This window comes from Fusarium fujikuroi, chromosome FFUJ_chr02 (genome assembly GCF_900079805.1).
Source record: "Fusarium fujikuroi IMI 58289 draft genome, chromosome FFUJ_chr02".
NCBI lineage: Eukaryota > Fungi > Ascomycota > Sordariomycetes > Hypocreales > Nectriaceae > Fusarium > Fusarium fujikuroi.
In genome coordinates this window covers 4804561-4817036 of record NC_036623.1, presented here as the reverse complement: position 1 = coordinate 4817036, position 12476 = coordinate 4804561, and the positions used below count along the sequence as shown (strand labels likewise).

The 12476-nt window shown below is 50.9% G+C and overlaps 4 protein-coding genes; 1 reads left to right on the top strand and 3 right to left on the bottom strand.

Moving 5' to 3' along the window:
- Window positions 1-15: 15 nt before the first annotated feature.
- FFUJ_03780 (uncharacterized protein) lies at window positions 16-1791 on the bottom strand (the record flags this gene model as incomplete). XM_023573010.1 has 2 exons in its annotated part: window positions 16-903; window positions 979-1791. The coding sequence occupies 2 exons, from the start codon at window positions 1789-1791 to the stop codon at window positions 16-18; spliced, it is 1701 nt and encodes a 566-aa protein (XP_023427033.1).
- Window positions 1792-6685: 4894 nt separating this feature from the next.
- Window positions 6686-8389, top strand: FFUJ_03781 (related to integral membrane protein; the record flags this gene model as incomplete). XM_023573009.1 has 8 exons in its annotated part: window positions 6686-6784; window positions 6836-6971; window positions 7021-7202; window positions 7249-7285; window positions 7347-7414; window positions 7473-7858; window positions 7904-7971; window positions 8022-8389. The coding sequence occupies 8 exons, from the start codon at window positions 6686-6688 to the stop codon at window positions 8387-8389; spliced, it is 1344 nt and encodes a 447-aa protein (XP_023427032.1).
- A 312-nt stretch (window positions 8390-8701) lies between these two features.
- Window positions 8702-9555, bottom strand: FFUJ_03782 (mannitol dehydrogenase; the record flags this gene model as incomplete). XM_023573008.1 has 2 exons in its annotated part: window positions 8702-9182; window positions 9236-9555. 2 exons carry the CDS (start codon window positions 9553-9555, stop codon window positions 8702-8704), a joined length of 801 nt encoding a protein of 266 aa, XP_023427130.1.
- Window positions 9556-10826: 1271 nt separating this feature from the next.
- Window positions 10827-12450, bottom strand: FFUJ_03783 (related to nicotinamide mononucleotide permease; the record flags this gene model as incomplete). XM_023573006.1 has 3 exons in its annotated part: window positions 10827-11312; window positions 11362-11487; window positions 11536-12450. The coding sequence occupies 3 exons, from the start codon at window positions 12448-12450 to the stop codon at window positions 10827-10829; spliced, it is 1527 nt and encodes a 508-aa protein (XP_023427031.1).
- Between the last annotated feature and the right edge of the window lie 26 nt (window positions 12451-12476).

Sequence of the window (12476 nt, the reverse complement as noted above, 5' to 3'; positions counted from 1 at the left end):
GAGCAGTCAAATTATTTACAGGAAGAAGGCGACAAAACCAGCGACGAAGAGAGCAGCTCCGACGCTACCTCCGACACGTCCAGCACCGGCAGTGACCTGGGTGGGAGTGGTGGCAGGAGGAGCAGGGTAGGTCTCAGCAGGCTTGCTAGGAGCAGGGACAACGGGAGCAGTCTCGGCAGGCTTGCTGGGAGCAGGAGGCTGAGGGTAGCTAGGGTGAGACTCGGCGGGAGGCTGGGCAGGCTGGGTCTCCTTGGGAGGAGTGACACCGGGCTGGGTCTCCTTGGGGGGTTGAGGAGCAGGAGGTTGAGCGGGGTGAGTCTCCTTGGGAGGAGTGACGCCAGGCTGAGTCTCCTTAGGGGGAGCGGGGTAGGTCTCCTTGGGAGGTTGAGGGGCAGGAGGCTGAGGGTAGCTGGGGTGAGACTCCTTGGGGGGCTGAGGAGCAGGAGGCTGAGGGTAGCTGGGGTGAGACTCCTTAGGAGGCTGAGGCTTAGGAGGAGTCCATGTTCCGTTACCGGGGTGAGGAGGAGGAACAACGATGGGCTGAGTCTCCTTGGGAGGAACAGGGACAACGTGAGTCTCAGTCACAGGGCAGACGGTGGTAGAGACAGCGTAGGTCTCGGTGGTGACATGGGGCTTCTCAGGGCAGTTGGTAACCTCAGGAGGGCACTTGGTGACAGTGTGGACCTTGGTGGTGTAGACAGTTGAGGTGGTCAGCTTGGTGGTAGTCTCGTGGACAGGAGGAACGACGTGAGTCTCGGTCACGGGGCAGACAGTTGTAGAGACGGGAATGGTCTCAGTGGTGACGTGAGGCTTCTCAGGGCAGTCGGTAACCTCAGGAGGGCACTTAGTAACAGTGTGCACCTTGGTGGTGTAGATAGTGGAGGTGGTCAACTTGGTAGTCTCCTGGTGGGGAGGGTACACAGAAGAAGGATGCTCCTCAGTCACAGGGCAGATGGTGGTTGAGACGGGGATGGTCACGGTGGTGACGTGAGGGCCAACAGGGCAGTTGGTGACCTCAGGAGGGCACTTGGTGACAGTCTGGACCTGAGTGGTGTAGATGGTTGAGGTGGTCCACTTAGAGGTCTCAGGGTAACCAGGCTTGGTGTACGAAGGCTTGTTGTAAGAAGGCTTCGTGTAAGTGGGAGGCAGGTAACCAGTCTCGGTTGAGGTACCCTCAGCAGGGAGAGTATCGCTGGGAGGAAGGTAAGGTGTCTCAGTGGAGCTCTCAGCAGAAGGAAGAGTCTCGGTAGGAGGGAGGTAAGGAGTCTCGGTTGAGCTGTGCTCCTCGGGCTGAGTCTCGGAAGGAGGAGGGTAGACATCAGTTGTCTCCTCGGGGGGAGGATAGACGCCGGTGGTCTCCTCAGGAGGAGTGTAAGCGCTGGTGGTCTCCTCGGGGGGAGGGTAGACACCAGTGGTCTTCTCGGGGGGAGGGTAGATGTCGGTGCTCTTCTCAGGAGGAGGATAGACATCAGTGCTCTTCTCGGGAGGAGGGTAAACGCCGGTAGGCTGAGTCTCCTCAGGAGGAGTCACAGGCTTGGTCTCCTCAGGGGGAGGATAGGCACCACCGTTGGAAGGCTTAGTAGCCTCGGGGGGAGGGTACTCGTTAGAAGGCTTGGTGGAAGGCTTCTCGACGGCAGGAGGAGGGTAGGCACCGTTTCCAGGCGCCGGGGGAGTATACTCGGTATCAGGGACAGCGGGATACTCCTCCTGTCCAGGAACAGGGTAATGCCTCTCGACAACGGCAGCATTAGCCAGGCTGACAGCCGCACTGAGAATAACGAGACCTCGCATCTTGATAGATTTTGTTTAACGAATGCTATAAACGAGTGAAGCGGTTGGTTAAACGAAAGGTGGGTGAAGAAAAGAGCCGGAAACAAATATTTCTGGGGGAATCACTCAAGACTCTTATACTCGATGCAAGGTGTTTGGCCCCTCCCCCCTTGACAAAACACCCCAGGATCTTATCATCTTGGCTCCCTCGTGTCGCATCGGCCCAACTGCGCATGTACCTGTAAGGCCAGGAAAGAAATACGGGCTCTTCTCCATAGTTGATCCCGGTAACGTGATGTAATAGCAGCAGGAAAAAAGGGTTGGTTGGGTAAAGTTGTACGGTGGACCTCCTTCTGCGGGCGGCTCACAAAGGATCCATAATAAATTACATCCATGCTCAAGATCACGATGTTGGCGTGCGACCGTATGAACAAGTTCGGATGTGACGGAGCACACGTCGTGTTCGTCTAATACGGTTGGTGCACGGTGCAGGAAAGAAACGTTTGGTTGAGCCGCTCGAGTACGTCCGATAGGCTACCAGAGCGTTTCGCCGTTTTTTTTAGATAGAGTTAATCAAAACACGCCGCTTGGTTACTACCTTTCAGGAACAGGAACCGTATTACCCGTAATTTTTTGAGTCACTAGAGTCAGCCTGCGGGGTAACGGTGACCACACCTGCGTTAGCTCTGTACTTGGCTGGCCATGATCTGACGCGGGCTGTAGTGCTGTCTCAGTGGTCTGCCGTGCCGGTACTCCCTTGACTCCTTACCTATGAATTCACTGATGGAGGGGGGGCTTTTCGGTGATCTGCAGCCCCTGCCATGTTGCCTGGCCAAGTGGTCTTCCGTCTTCTGGTTGATTCGTGGGGCTCTCGTATACAAAAACGCTGCCCTTGGCGTACGTGCTTGACGCCCCTACATACACGAGGCGGAAAAAAGAGGTTCCCTGTAGATCGCTGCTTATCTCCCCACTCTAGACTAAAATCTCGCACTGAATCTCGAGGTTGGCCAGCAGAACAAAGGGATTGTTGCACAAGACACAGTGGAGAAGATGCTGTGCTGTCTCGGAGTATGTCAGCCAAACAATGTCTTTTGTGGATGCTGTTGGTGTAGCATCAGGCATAATCCACTCTGGATGATCAAGGTAGCATTTGGAGGCGAGTTCCGTTTAATCCTTGTTGGGTAATCATAGTCGGTTGATGACCAGACGATGCCGAGAGAAGGGCGGGAAAGTTACGATCTCACTGTTGGGAACTCCTTTTCCATCGAGTAAGCATGTCGACACTCTTCGCACCGTCCAATACGGTATTTTCTTATTACCGATAAAGCCCACTGGAGTCTGTGCATCCCTGTTCCTGCATTCACGTACAGTATCACTCGGCTGGCGCTTGCATACAAGCAAGGTGAGTTGTTCAATTGTGAACAACACTCTCTCCGTACATAAACGCCGGCAATCATTGGCGTAGAACCTCCAAAGTGAGATTATCACAGTTTGGACTGGCGCAGATGCAACCATTCGGCAGATTAATTCTGACTGCTTCTAGCGGGCGGCATTTCGAAATAGCGCCATCACCGAATTGAATTTTCACAGCAGAAAATCTTATTAAGCTTCAGGGTAGTAATTGTCAACATCGTACCATGTTCCTTGTCAAGGTTCGGAGTTTGCTGCCGAGGACAAGAACAAAAAGTTTGGCAGTTGGGCTTGGCTCCACGCGACAAGCGGAGCCCGAAACCGTTTTGCCCGACAGGAATGCGGGAATCGAAGACAATCGATCGGGTATATCCTCAGTTTTCTAGCTGTTCAAAATCAAGGATAAAAAATGGACCGTTATTGTAACGGTCCAAGCGGCTCAAAATCCAAGATATACGAAAGTTGGTTCCAAGATCTTGGATATTCGTTGTCGATGAGGCTTTTTTATCCAATCGTTGACGTCAAGTTGCCTCATTTTTATGCAACTAATTCATAAATACGAAGTCTTGAGTCTAAGGCTAAATGAGGGCTGCAGACTGCAGTGAAGATCGAGGATATCGGCAATACGGGTTACGGAAAAGGGGAGAATCAAAATTCAATTGAGTTCGTTCTTTCTTGAGATACCGCGCTTTCTTGCCGTCAGCTGGAGGCAAGGTAAGGCTGTTGAGGTCCATTGTCCAAGCTTGAGCTGTCAATGCCCAGCTCGTAACCTTTTTTTGCATTTTAATCTGGCTATTTTTACACAGGCGAAATTACAGAAAGGCAATTCGTCCCGCCGTATAGCAAACAACTTTGATGTCCAACCTAAGGAACCGTATTCCTCAGTGTGACCATGTCTCGTGCGACCCATGGATGCTGATGTGACATTCCCAATCGAGCTGCCCAGTCTCCACCTCCTTTTTTCTCCCTCCTTCTTTTGCTCAACACCATCTTCCCCGTATTGCAGAAGTTCCTGCATTTCATTTCACCAGAGCCCGAGGAGAATCAATTTGTGCTCTCGAGTCTCCAGAACCAACGAGAACTGCGATCGACAGGGGGTGGTTTCATGTGCGTGGTCCACCGTTCAGTGACGAATGAGGCTTGACTGTGCTGAGGTTAGCGCTCGTATTCCTCCGTCCTCACCACTGCCAATGCGGATAAGCGGAATATGAGAAGCCGAGGCTCCGTCGATGACTCGGCCGAACCATAAATATGGCTATACGAGCCAGGTCTTGAAATTACTTGGTTTGTTTGCTCATCGCTCGACACTATGACGTGAGATTTTATGTGTCAAGTTTGAGCTGACTGAAGGTGAATGATCCGGTTTGGTGCCACTCCGTAGGTGACCTCTAAGCTCAGGTGAGTGATGAGTGATGAGTGATGAGTGATGAGTGATGAGTGAGTTGCTCAGTTCCCTGCTTTTCAATCAAGCTCATTATAGTTTCACGGGCTTTGTCTTTTGGACTTGGCGAGAATACTGAGGAGCTATTTGTGATGAGATTAAATGAGATTGAGGCAAGAACGAATGAAATTGGGTCGACAAGGCAGCTACAATTAAACACGGTCAGGTAAGCTGTAGCGCATAACGCTGTCAAGACAAGATGAAACTGTTACCAGCGCATCAAGGTATTACACTTAGGTGAATGGTTTTCATGAGCAAGTAAGCCTTGACAAGTATTAGCAACTGGACTTCTGTTATTTCGTTCTTAATTGGATTGAACAGTAAGACAGCATGTTGCCGCTGTCTTGACCGGATCTCCACAGTCACAAAATGTGGGCGAGAAAGGTTTCCAGTGCAGAGTAGATTGTGCTTGGCTTATTAGTGTATTAAAGCTCAAAGATATTTCTCCACTTAATAGCTATATGCTTGGCTCTGACAATTCAGATCCAGAGTATGTGGACATCTGCTCGGTGCTGAAACAGCCTGATGTACACTGTCCAGGGTAGGCTTTAGCAGTTTTTACCATCTTATGTTTACAAACTTGACCATCAGCGAAAAACGGAAATATGTAAACTAATATTTTCTCTGATATTATTACAAGGATGGAATTTCTTATATTTTATAATCTTAAAAATCAAAATAAAGTTCACTCTGCTGATTCGGCTAATAGTGAAGTAGTACGATTGCTTTGGTCAGACAACGTCACGACTAACCATTTTCCAGGTCATTAACTCATTCAGCGCAATTAATTCCTGATCTGTGATATGCCACAAACCACCAGCATTGTCCCGTTATAAGAGTTCAATAGCCTCTTCATTCTGCGGCTTCTTATGTGCGAGTATCTGGCCACCAACCAAGCCTGAAACGAACTGACGGCTGGTATCCCGAGAAACGGCTTGGAAGAGTATGCGGAGTACAACATCTCATTAATATTTTTAACAGTCACAAGCACGGCTACATGGGTTGCTTGTGGCTACTCAACATCAACCATGGCTGAAGGTCTGGAACGATTGAATCTATGCCAAGAGTCTGCTTCGCCATACGTGCCTGTTTCCAACAGGCATTACCCCCGATCCACGTTTCTTCATTGAGTTTGCCCATCTCAACACTCAACCAACAATCATTACTAACTAATCGTCCAGATCGAAATCGTCGGTCCCGACGATTCAGTTACCAGGTAGTTCTTGAGTCTGCCTCTCTCCCGGTAAACGACTGGTCATATCGCCCCCCGCGCGGTGGCGTCGACAATAGCTTTTAGTTCCTGGGCGCAAAGCCTCGTGCAGACAAACAGCTCTTAGGCCCATTCCAGCGTCGCACAGGGCCGTTAGCCCAGGGCCTTGTTTGTCCTGACAATCGCTGTGGCTGGTGTCTAGAGAGAATGCGGATAAGATCGCCTATTGTCAGATCGTGGTGTGAGACCCGATGATTGACGAGATCATTCCCGAATTCCATTTTGGCTTTGGTCTGGTTTCCGTATTGCTGGGAACCAATCATGTATCAGTGATCGTCCCTGGGGAAGGCTGGGTTGGTTACACTACTTGTGGCAAACATTGGTCTTAACAATGCGAGGCGGAAGATTGTCACGTCTGCGAGTAGTAAGAAATATAGCAATTAGATGCATTTAATTCACCTGCCTCACGACTAAATACATATAAGAAGAGGATAATTAGTGGCGACTATGTAGTCTGCCATGACGGTTCCTGGCCGATGAGGCGTCTAGGAATGCACCCAATTCTCAACTTCAGCCCTAGCGTAATACTTCCACCAACGTCAATGTCTTAGCACAACAGAAACCAACCAGGTATTCGGCAACATCCCATCGGAATTCTCGATCCGCTCTAGACCCAACAGATTGAGTGGTTGTACCTGTGATAAGATTCACAGCATCAGATGCATGTAGGGTTGGACAATCTGCAGCCACTGCCGAAGTGCCCCAAAGTATCCTTGGGTTTCACAGCATGCTTATAACGCTGTGCGACCCTCCTTCCCGTTCTCCGTTGTCCTTTTTGGCGACTTCATATCACCATGACGCTCAGCAGGCGGTTTCTCATCTTAGGGACAATATGCCTGCTGTACGGTACAGCGACGGCTCAATCTATGCTCGCAGACGCGCCGAAATGTGCGGTCAGTACTACAAATTTTGTACTTGGTGATTCTATTGCTGACGGGTGCTAGATCGACTGTCTAACCGAGCTCTCAAGCCAGAAGGAATATGCCGAGATGGGACAGGAGGCTATGTGCAGTAGCGAGCCGTTTGCCAAAGCGATGGGTGTTTGCTTGATGGTCAAGTGCTCTATGAGACAGACTATGGGTACGTGGTTCCGAGAAGCAGGGGTTCAGGGCTGCTAACGTGTACAAAGACTTCATCAAAGAGTCTTCGGCTGCATGCGGCATCCCGCCGACCAACAATACAACATCGTATCGAGTAAATAGTACCGTCGTCTTTGCATTTGCCCTCGTCTTCTTCGCCTTGAGAATAGTAACTAAATTCCGGCTTGGCCTTACATGGGGAATTGACGATACCTTGACGACTTTATCGGTTGTAAGTCATTTACCTTACGCTGTTGGACGAGTGCTTACAGTAGTAGGCAGTTATGATTCCGTATTATATCGTGCTGCAGATCAGTAAGTCTTGCTTTTATTCCCAAATCTTCCAAGCTTTTTTGCTGACTTGGGGCCTTTTTAGTGCTTGCTTTGGGACTTGGTCTTGATATGTGGTTTATAAGTGATAGTCAGATCATACTGATCTTCAAGGTTAGACTGAGCCATGAGCGCAGTAACTTGTAATTGCCAAACTAATATTTGATCTCAGTTATTCATCGTCATCGAAGTTTTGTACTTGACCGCACTCGTCCTTGTCAAAGCAGCAATCCTGTGCTTCTTCCTCCGGATCTTCCCCGACCACAAGTTCAGAATTGTAGTCAAGTGTACCATGGTCTTTAACGCTCTGATCTGGGTAGGGTTCTTCATCTTCGTCTTCTTCCAGATCCAGCCGTTTTCTCTGTTCTGGAATGGGTGGCAGCAGAAGAAGGGCCATCTTATCCTGACCGGGTTTACTAATTTCACTCTGCCGCTTGCGGGGATAAATCTGCTGCTGGACATCTGGATGCTCATTCTGCCCATGACGCAGCTCTGGGGGATGGGGTTGAAGTTGAAGAAGAAACTCGGTGTCATTAGCATGTTCAGTGTTGGGATATTGTGAGTGATTCAAGGGTATCACTCGATCTACTGCTAACAGTACAGCCTTACAATTGTCGCTGCGATTCGAGTACGCGAACTTGTAGCTTTTCTACTTTCTCAGGACTTAACAGGTAGACTCTTTCAGTCAAATGTCCAGACCACGAGCTAACGTATCAATCAGTCGATCACGCGCAATCAGCCTTCATCTGGTCAAACGTGGAGATTTCGGTCGGCGTCATGGTCGCTTGCATGCCGCACATTCGGCATCTGGTGAGACATATAATATCGCGAAGAAGAGCAAGGAAGGGTACAGAGCCAAGACAAAACAACAGAAAGATATTCGTCGATCGATCGCTTGCGACTATTGAGGTGGGGGACTCGCAGGCCATTGAACTGAATGACGAAGGTGGACTCTTGACGGCCAATACGTGTACGACAGCTTCATCGGCGACAAGAGTTGGGACAACGTCGACGACAAAAGAGGGGAGAAAAGACAGTAAATCATATGCGTCGGTCAGTTTTGCAAGCGATGGAGATACCCAAGTGTAAGATTAGTATAGTAATGACTGGATGTAAGAAATACAATGGAGAATTCAGATGAATCGCGATGTAGTCTAGCCATCGAGATGACAGCCGTGATCGACTAGACTAGCAGGCATCGTGAAGTGTCAAGTGGGTTCTTGAGGTCGGTGAATTTTCTAGCGCCATCTGATAAGGCCGTTCGTTACTCGCTACTGCAAGCATATGCACGCCAGGAACAGATCCACAATGGATTGATGATTGTGTCATTCATTATATTTATTTACTTTTACTATGTTTGTTTGTTTGGTATCGTCAACATCATTAAGACACTTGAGCCATTTATCGGCAAGTGTATCCACCGTCAATGACAAGGTCAGAGCCGGTAGTGTAAGTGCTAGCATCAGACAAGAAGTAGACATACGCAGCCTTGAGCTCCTTGGCATCGCCGTTGCGGCCCATGGGGATCATGCTCCTCCAAAGCTCCTGGGTCTCGGCGTCGATGAAGTCGGAGAGGCCAGTATCGATGTAGCCGGGGGAGATGCTGTTGACGCGGGCAAAGTCGCGCCACTCGTTGGCGAGAGACTTCGCCATGTGGATGCAGCCGGCCTTGGCCACGTTGTAAGAGGTCTGCTCTTGAGGGTAGTTGGCGATGTGGCCGGACATGGAGGCGGTGATGACGAAGGAGCCGTGGCCCTGCTTCTTGAAGAGGGCGCCGACGGCCTTGGCGCAGTAGGCGGTGCCGTTGAGGTCGATCTGGATAACGTGGTCCCAGTCGGCAGCAGAGCCGTCGACGACACCAGCGTTGGCGGTAGCACCGGCGCTGTATACGTTAGCATCAATTGACTCAGTATCTGTAGAATGGGAGGGACTCACTTGGCGACGAAGCCGTCAATCTTGCCAAAGTCCTTGACAACCTCTCCGACAAATCGCTCAACGTCGTTGTAGTCGGCAGCGTTGAGCTTGTAGGCCTTGGCCTTGACGCCGTACTCCTTGGTGAGCTCCTCGACGTTCTTGTCGGCGCCCTCCTTGCGAGAAGCGTAGGTGATGGCGACGTCGGCGCCCATCTCGGCAGCGCCGCGGGCAGCCTCGATGCCCATGCCGCGGGGTCCGGAGGCGCCGGTGACAACGACGACCTTGCCCTTGAGGCTGAGGAGGTCGAGGATGTGGTTGGCCTTGGGGATTTGCTGAACCATGGTGACGGTGGTGAATTTATCGGGTATTAAAAAAAAAGAAGAGAGATGGAGGGGTAGAGAATGAAGAGGGGAAATGGGATGGGCAGATGCTAGACTATTTGTACGGCATTGAGTGTCTACTCAGATCATGGCGTGGTCCCAAAATAAAAGCAGCAAGCCCAAGCAGCTGAGCTGTAATGGAGGGGATGGGGCCAGTGATGTCATGGAAGCAGAGAGACCTTGCAGTGCTTCTCAAGCTAGAGACGCCAAAACGAGGGGCATCGGCGATTACAAAGAGGATAGTATCCACTATCAGACTCTCAATGGGTTGTTCGACGGTCCATGCCCCTCCATTGTCGCTGCAACCGTGTTGGAAAAGACGCGTCGAGGGGTTGACAAAGTCAGTCTGTTGGGTGAGCACATGCTTAGTTAGGCAGAGGACGAGTCTCGATGGGACGCATGAACCGAACCCCCATGTGAACTGATGATGTTTTTGACCAATTGGACTTTGTATTTAGACTTTTTGAGTGGTGAGACGTGGACGTACATACATATGGCGAGGCGGGGTGAAGAGCTTGTGCTGCCAACCCCTCCATCTGTCTCTGGTAGTCAATTGCAACAGCAACTGAATCAGTAAATGGATTCTTTCATCATTGATCCATAATTGAATCTTATATCTTGCCAAATACCACCGAGAATAGAGTCGGATGGAGTTGAGAGTGGATAAACCGAGCGTCATTCTCCCGTCTCAAGCTCCCTCTCTCCCTCCCTCTTCCTTGCTTAGAGCGCCCCCGCAGAACGGCCGGCTTCACCGCTCCCCATTCGGTTTAGCTTGAGAGCACAACACCTTGTTGGATTGGCTGAGCACGCGTCAACGGGTTCCGTGTCAGACGATTAAATTGCCTTATCCCGGTCCGACAGAAAAAGCTACCCTAGATTGAAATCGCGATGATGAGTTAGCATCACCAAATGCTGACTTAACCCGCGATAGAGGGGATAGATAATACTGAGTAATGCTTATCGCGTATCATTAATACCAGACTCATCAATCTTGGCGGGTGTGAATTGTTCATGTAATGCTTATCACACTGACCGAGACAGAAAACGGAAAATGTTGTAAAAGAGGGGTTGCAGAATACATGAAGCCACTTGTTGAGAATATCACCCAAACAACATTCAATTGGACATGGAGAGCATCATAAAAAAACTTGTCTTATTTACAGTAGGTCTACTATAACCCTTGATGCATGCATGCATGTATGCCTGCCCAGACCTGCCTAGGCATCGCCGCTTTAAATAAGGTATCGGAAATCCCGCTTCATCCTCAAAGCCTCGTCGGGGCTGTCCATGACCTCGACGGCCGCCGTATGCGCAGCCACATCCTGGCGCGTCTCCCAAGCATTGGCCTCTCCCCTCTCGAGCTTTTTGTTGAGGTCGATCAGCACCAGACGGAAGATGTAGCATCCAACCACTGTGACGCCAAACATGGACAGCACAATGCCGTAGCTCTTGCGGTAGCCGTTCTCCTTGAGGTCCCAGACGTACGAGCCCGCGACATTGCCGAGCTGGCTGAAGGCGTTGATCATGGCGATGGCCACGGCGCGCTTGGCCGGGGGTCGAGGGAACGATGAGCTGATCCATGAGTAGAAGACGATGAAGCCTGCGTAGGATGCTGCTTGCAGGAAGAGGGCGAGGTAGCGCGCTGCGACGTTCTCGGTCGCCATGCTGATGATGAAGCCTGTCGTGCCGATACCGATTGGGCCGACAATGTGCCAGAACTGTTTGTTGTTAGTATAATTGCGCGACATGATGAACAATTGAACTGACCTTTTCTTGGGTTCTGTCCGAGTGCCAGGCGTTGATGACTGAGACGATACAAGAGAACACCCACGGAGGAGCGCTCATCAGAAGAGTAGGCACGTATCCGAAGCCAAGAGTCTCTGTCAAACTGGGCTGTTGAACTGTTAGCGACGCGCTTGCAATTGACATCAATTGACTTACGAAGAAAGCATTGAACGAAAGACCAACGACATAAGCAGTGAAGGTCAGCATCATGATGTAGATCTTGAGATCCTTGACCGCAAGCTTAAGACCGTAGAAAGCGCTCTCCTCAGAAGAATCCTCGTCTGCCTCGCCGACATCCTCAATCATCCTCAGCTGCGCAACCTGTCGCTCCTCCTCCGTGAAGCCCCGCGAATTATGCGGCAGATCGGGAAGAATAAACGCAGCAGAGATGGCGATGCTCATCGTGATGGCGCCTTCGATCCAGAACAGCCAGCGCCATGCTGCATGGCCCAGAACGCCCTGCATGTTGGACAGCACGCCGGCGCCGACGAGTGCGGAGAAGGCGTTGGAGATGAGGTTGCCGCAGAACAGAATGGCATTGCGCTTGGTCAATTCGCGGCGCGTGTACCATTTCGAAAGGATCAGAAGAGCGCCAGGCAAGAACGCAGCTTCGACAAAGCCTAGGAAGAAACGAATGCAGACCATGCCAGCAAAGTTGTGCACACTACCCGACAGCGTCGAGATAAGACCCCACAGCAGCATCGCAGCAGAAATGTACAGCGACGGGCGCTGGATGCGATTGATGAACATGTTGGAGGGCACCTGCATGAGGATATACCCCACGTACAGGATGCTCAAGCACGTTGCGTACTGGTTGTAGCTGAGGTTCAAGTCCTCCTGCAGACCCTTGAGGCGGGCGGCGGCCATGTTGTTGCGGTCGAGGTAGTTCATGATGTAGATGAGCACGAAGAGCGCGCAGCGCGTGTCGAGCTTGCGCTTCATCGACTTCTCGACGGCCTGTCGGTGCTGCGAGTCCATGGCGAAGGCAGCTGCGGCGCGGGATTCGGGGTGCGACTCGACGCTGAGTTTGGCCGAGGCGACATGGTCGTCTGGCTTTGCTTGATCTGCCATGGTGACGGATCTTTTCGTGGGTATCT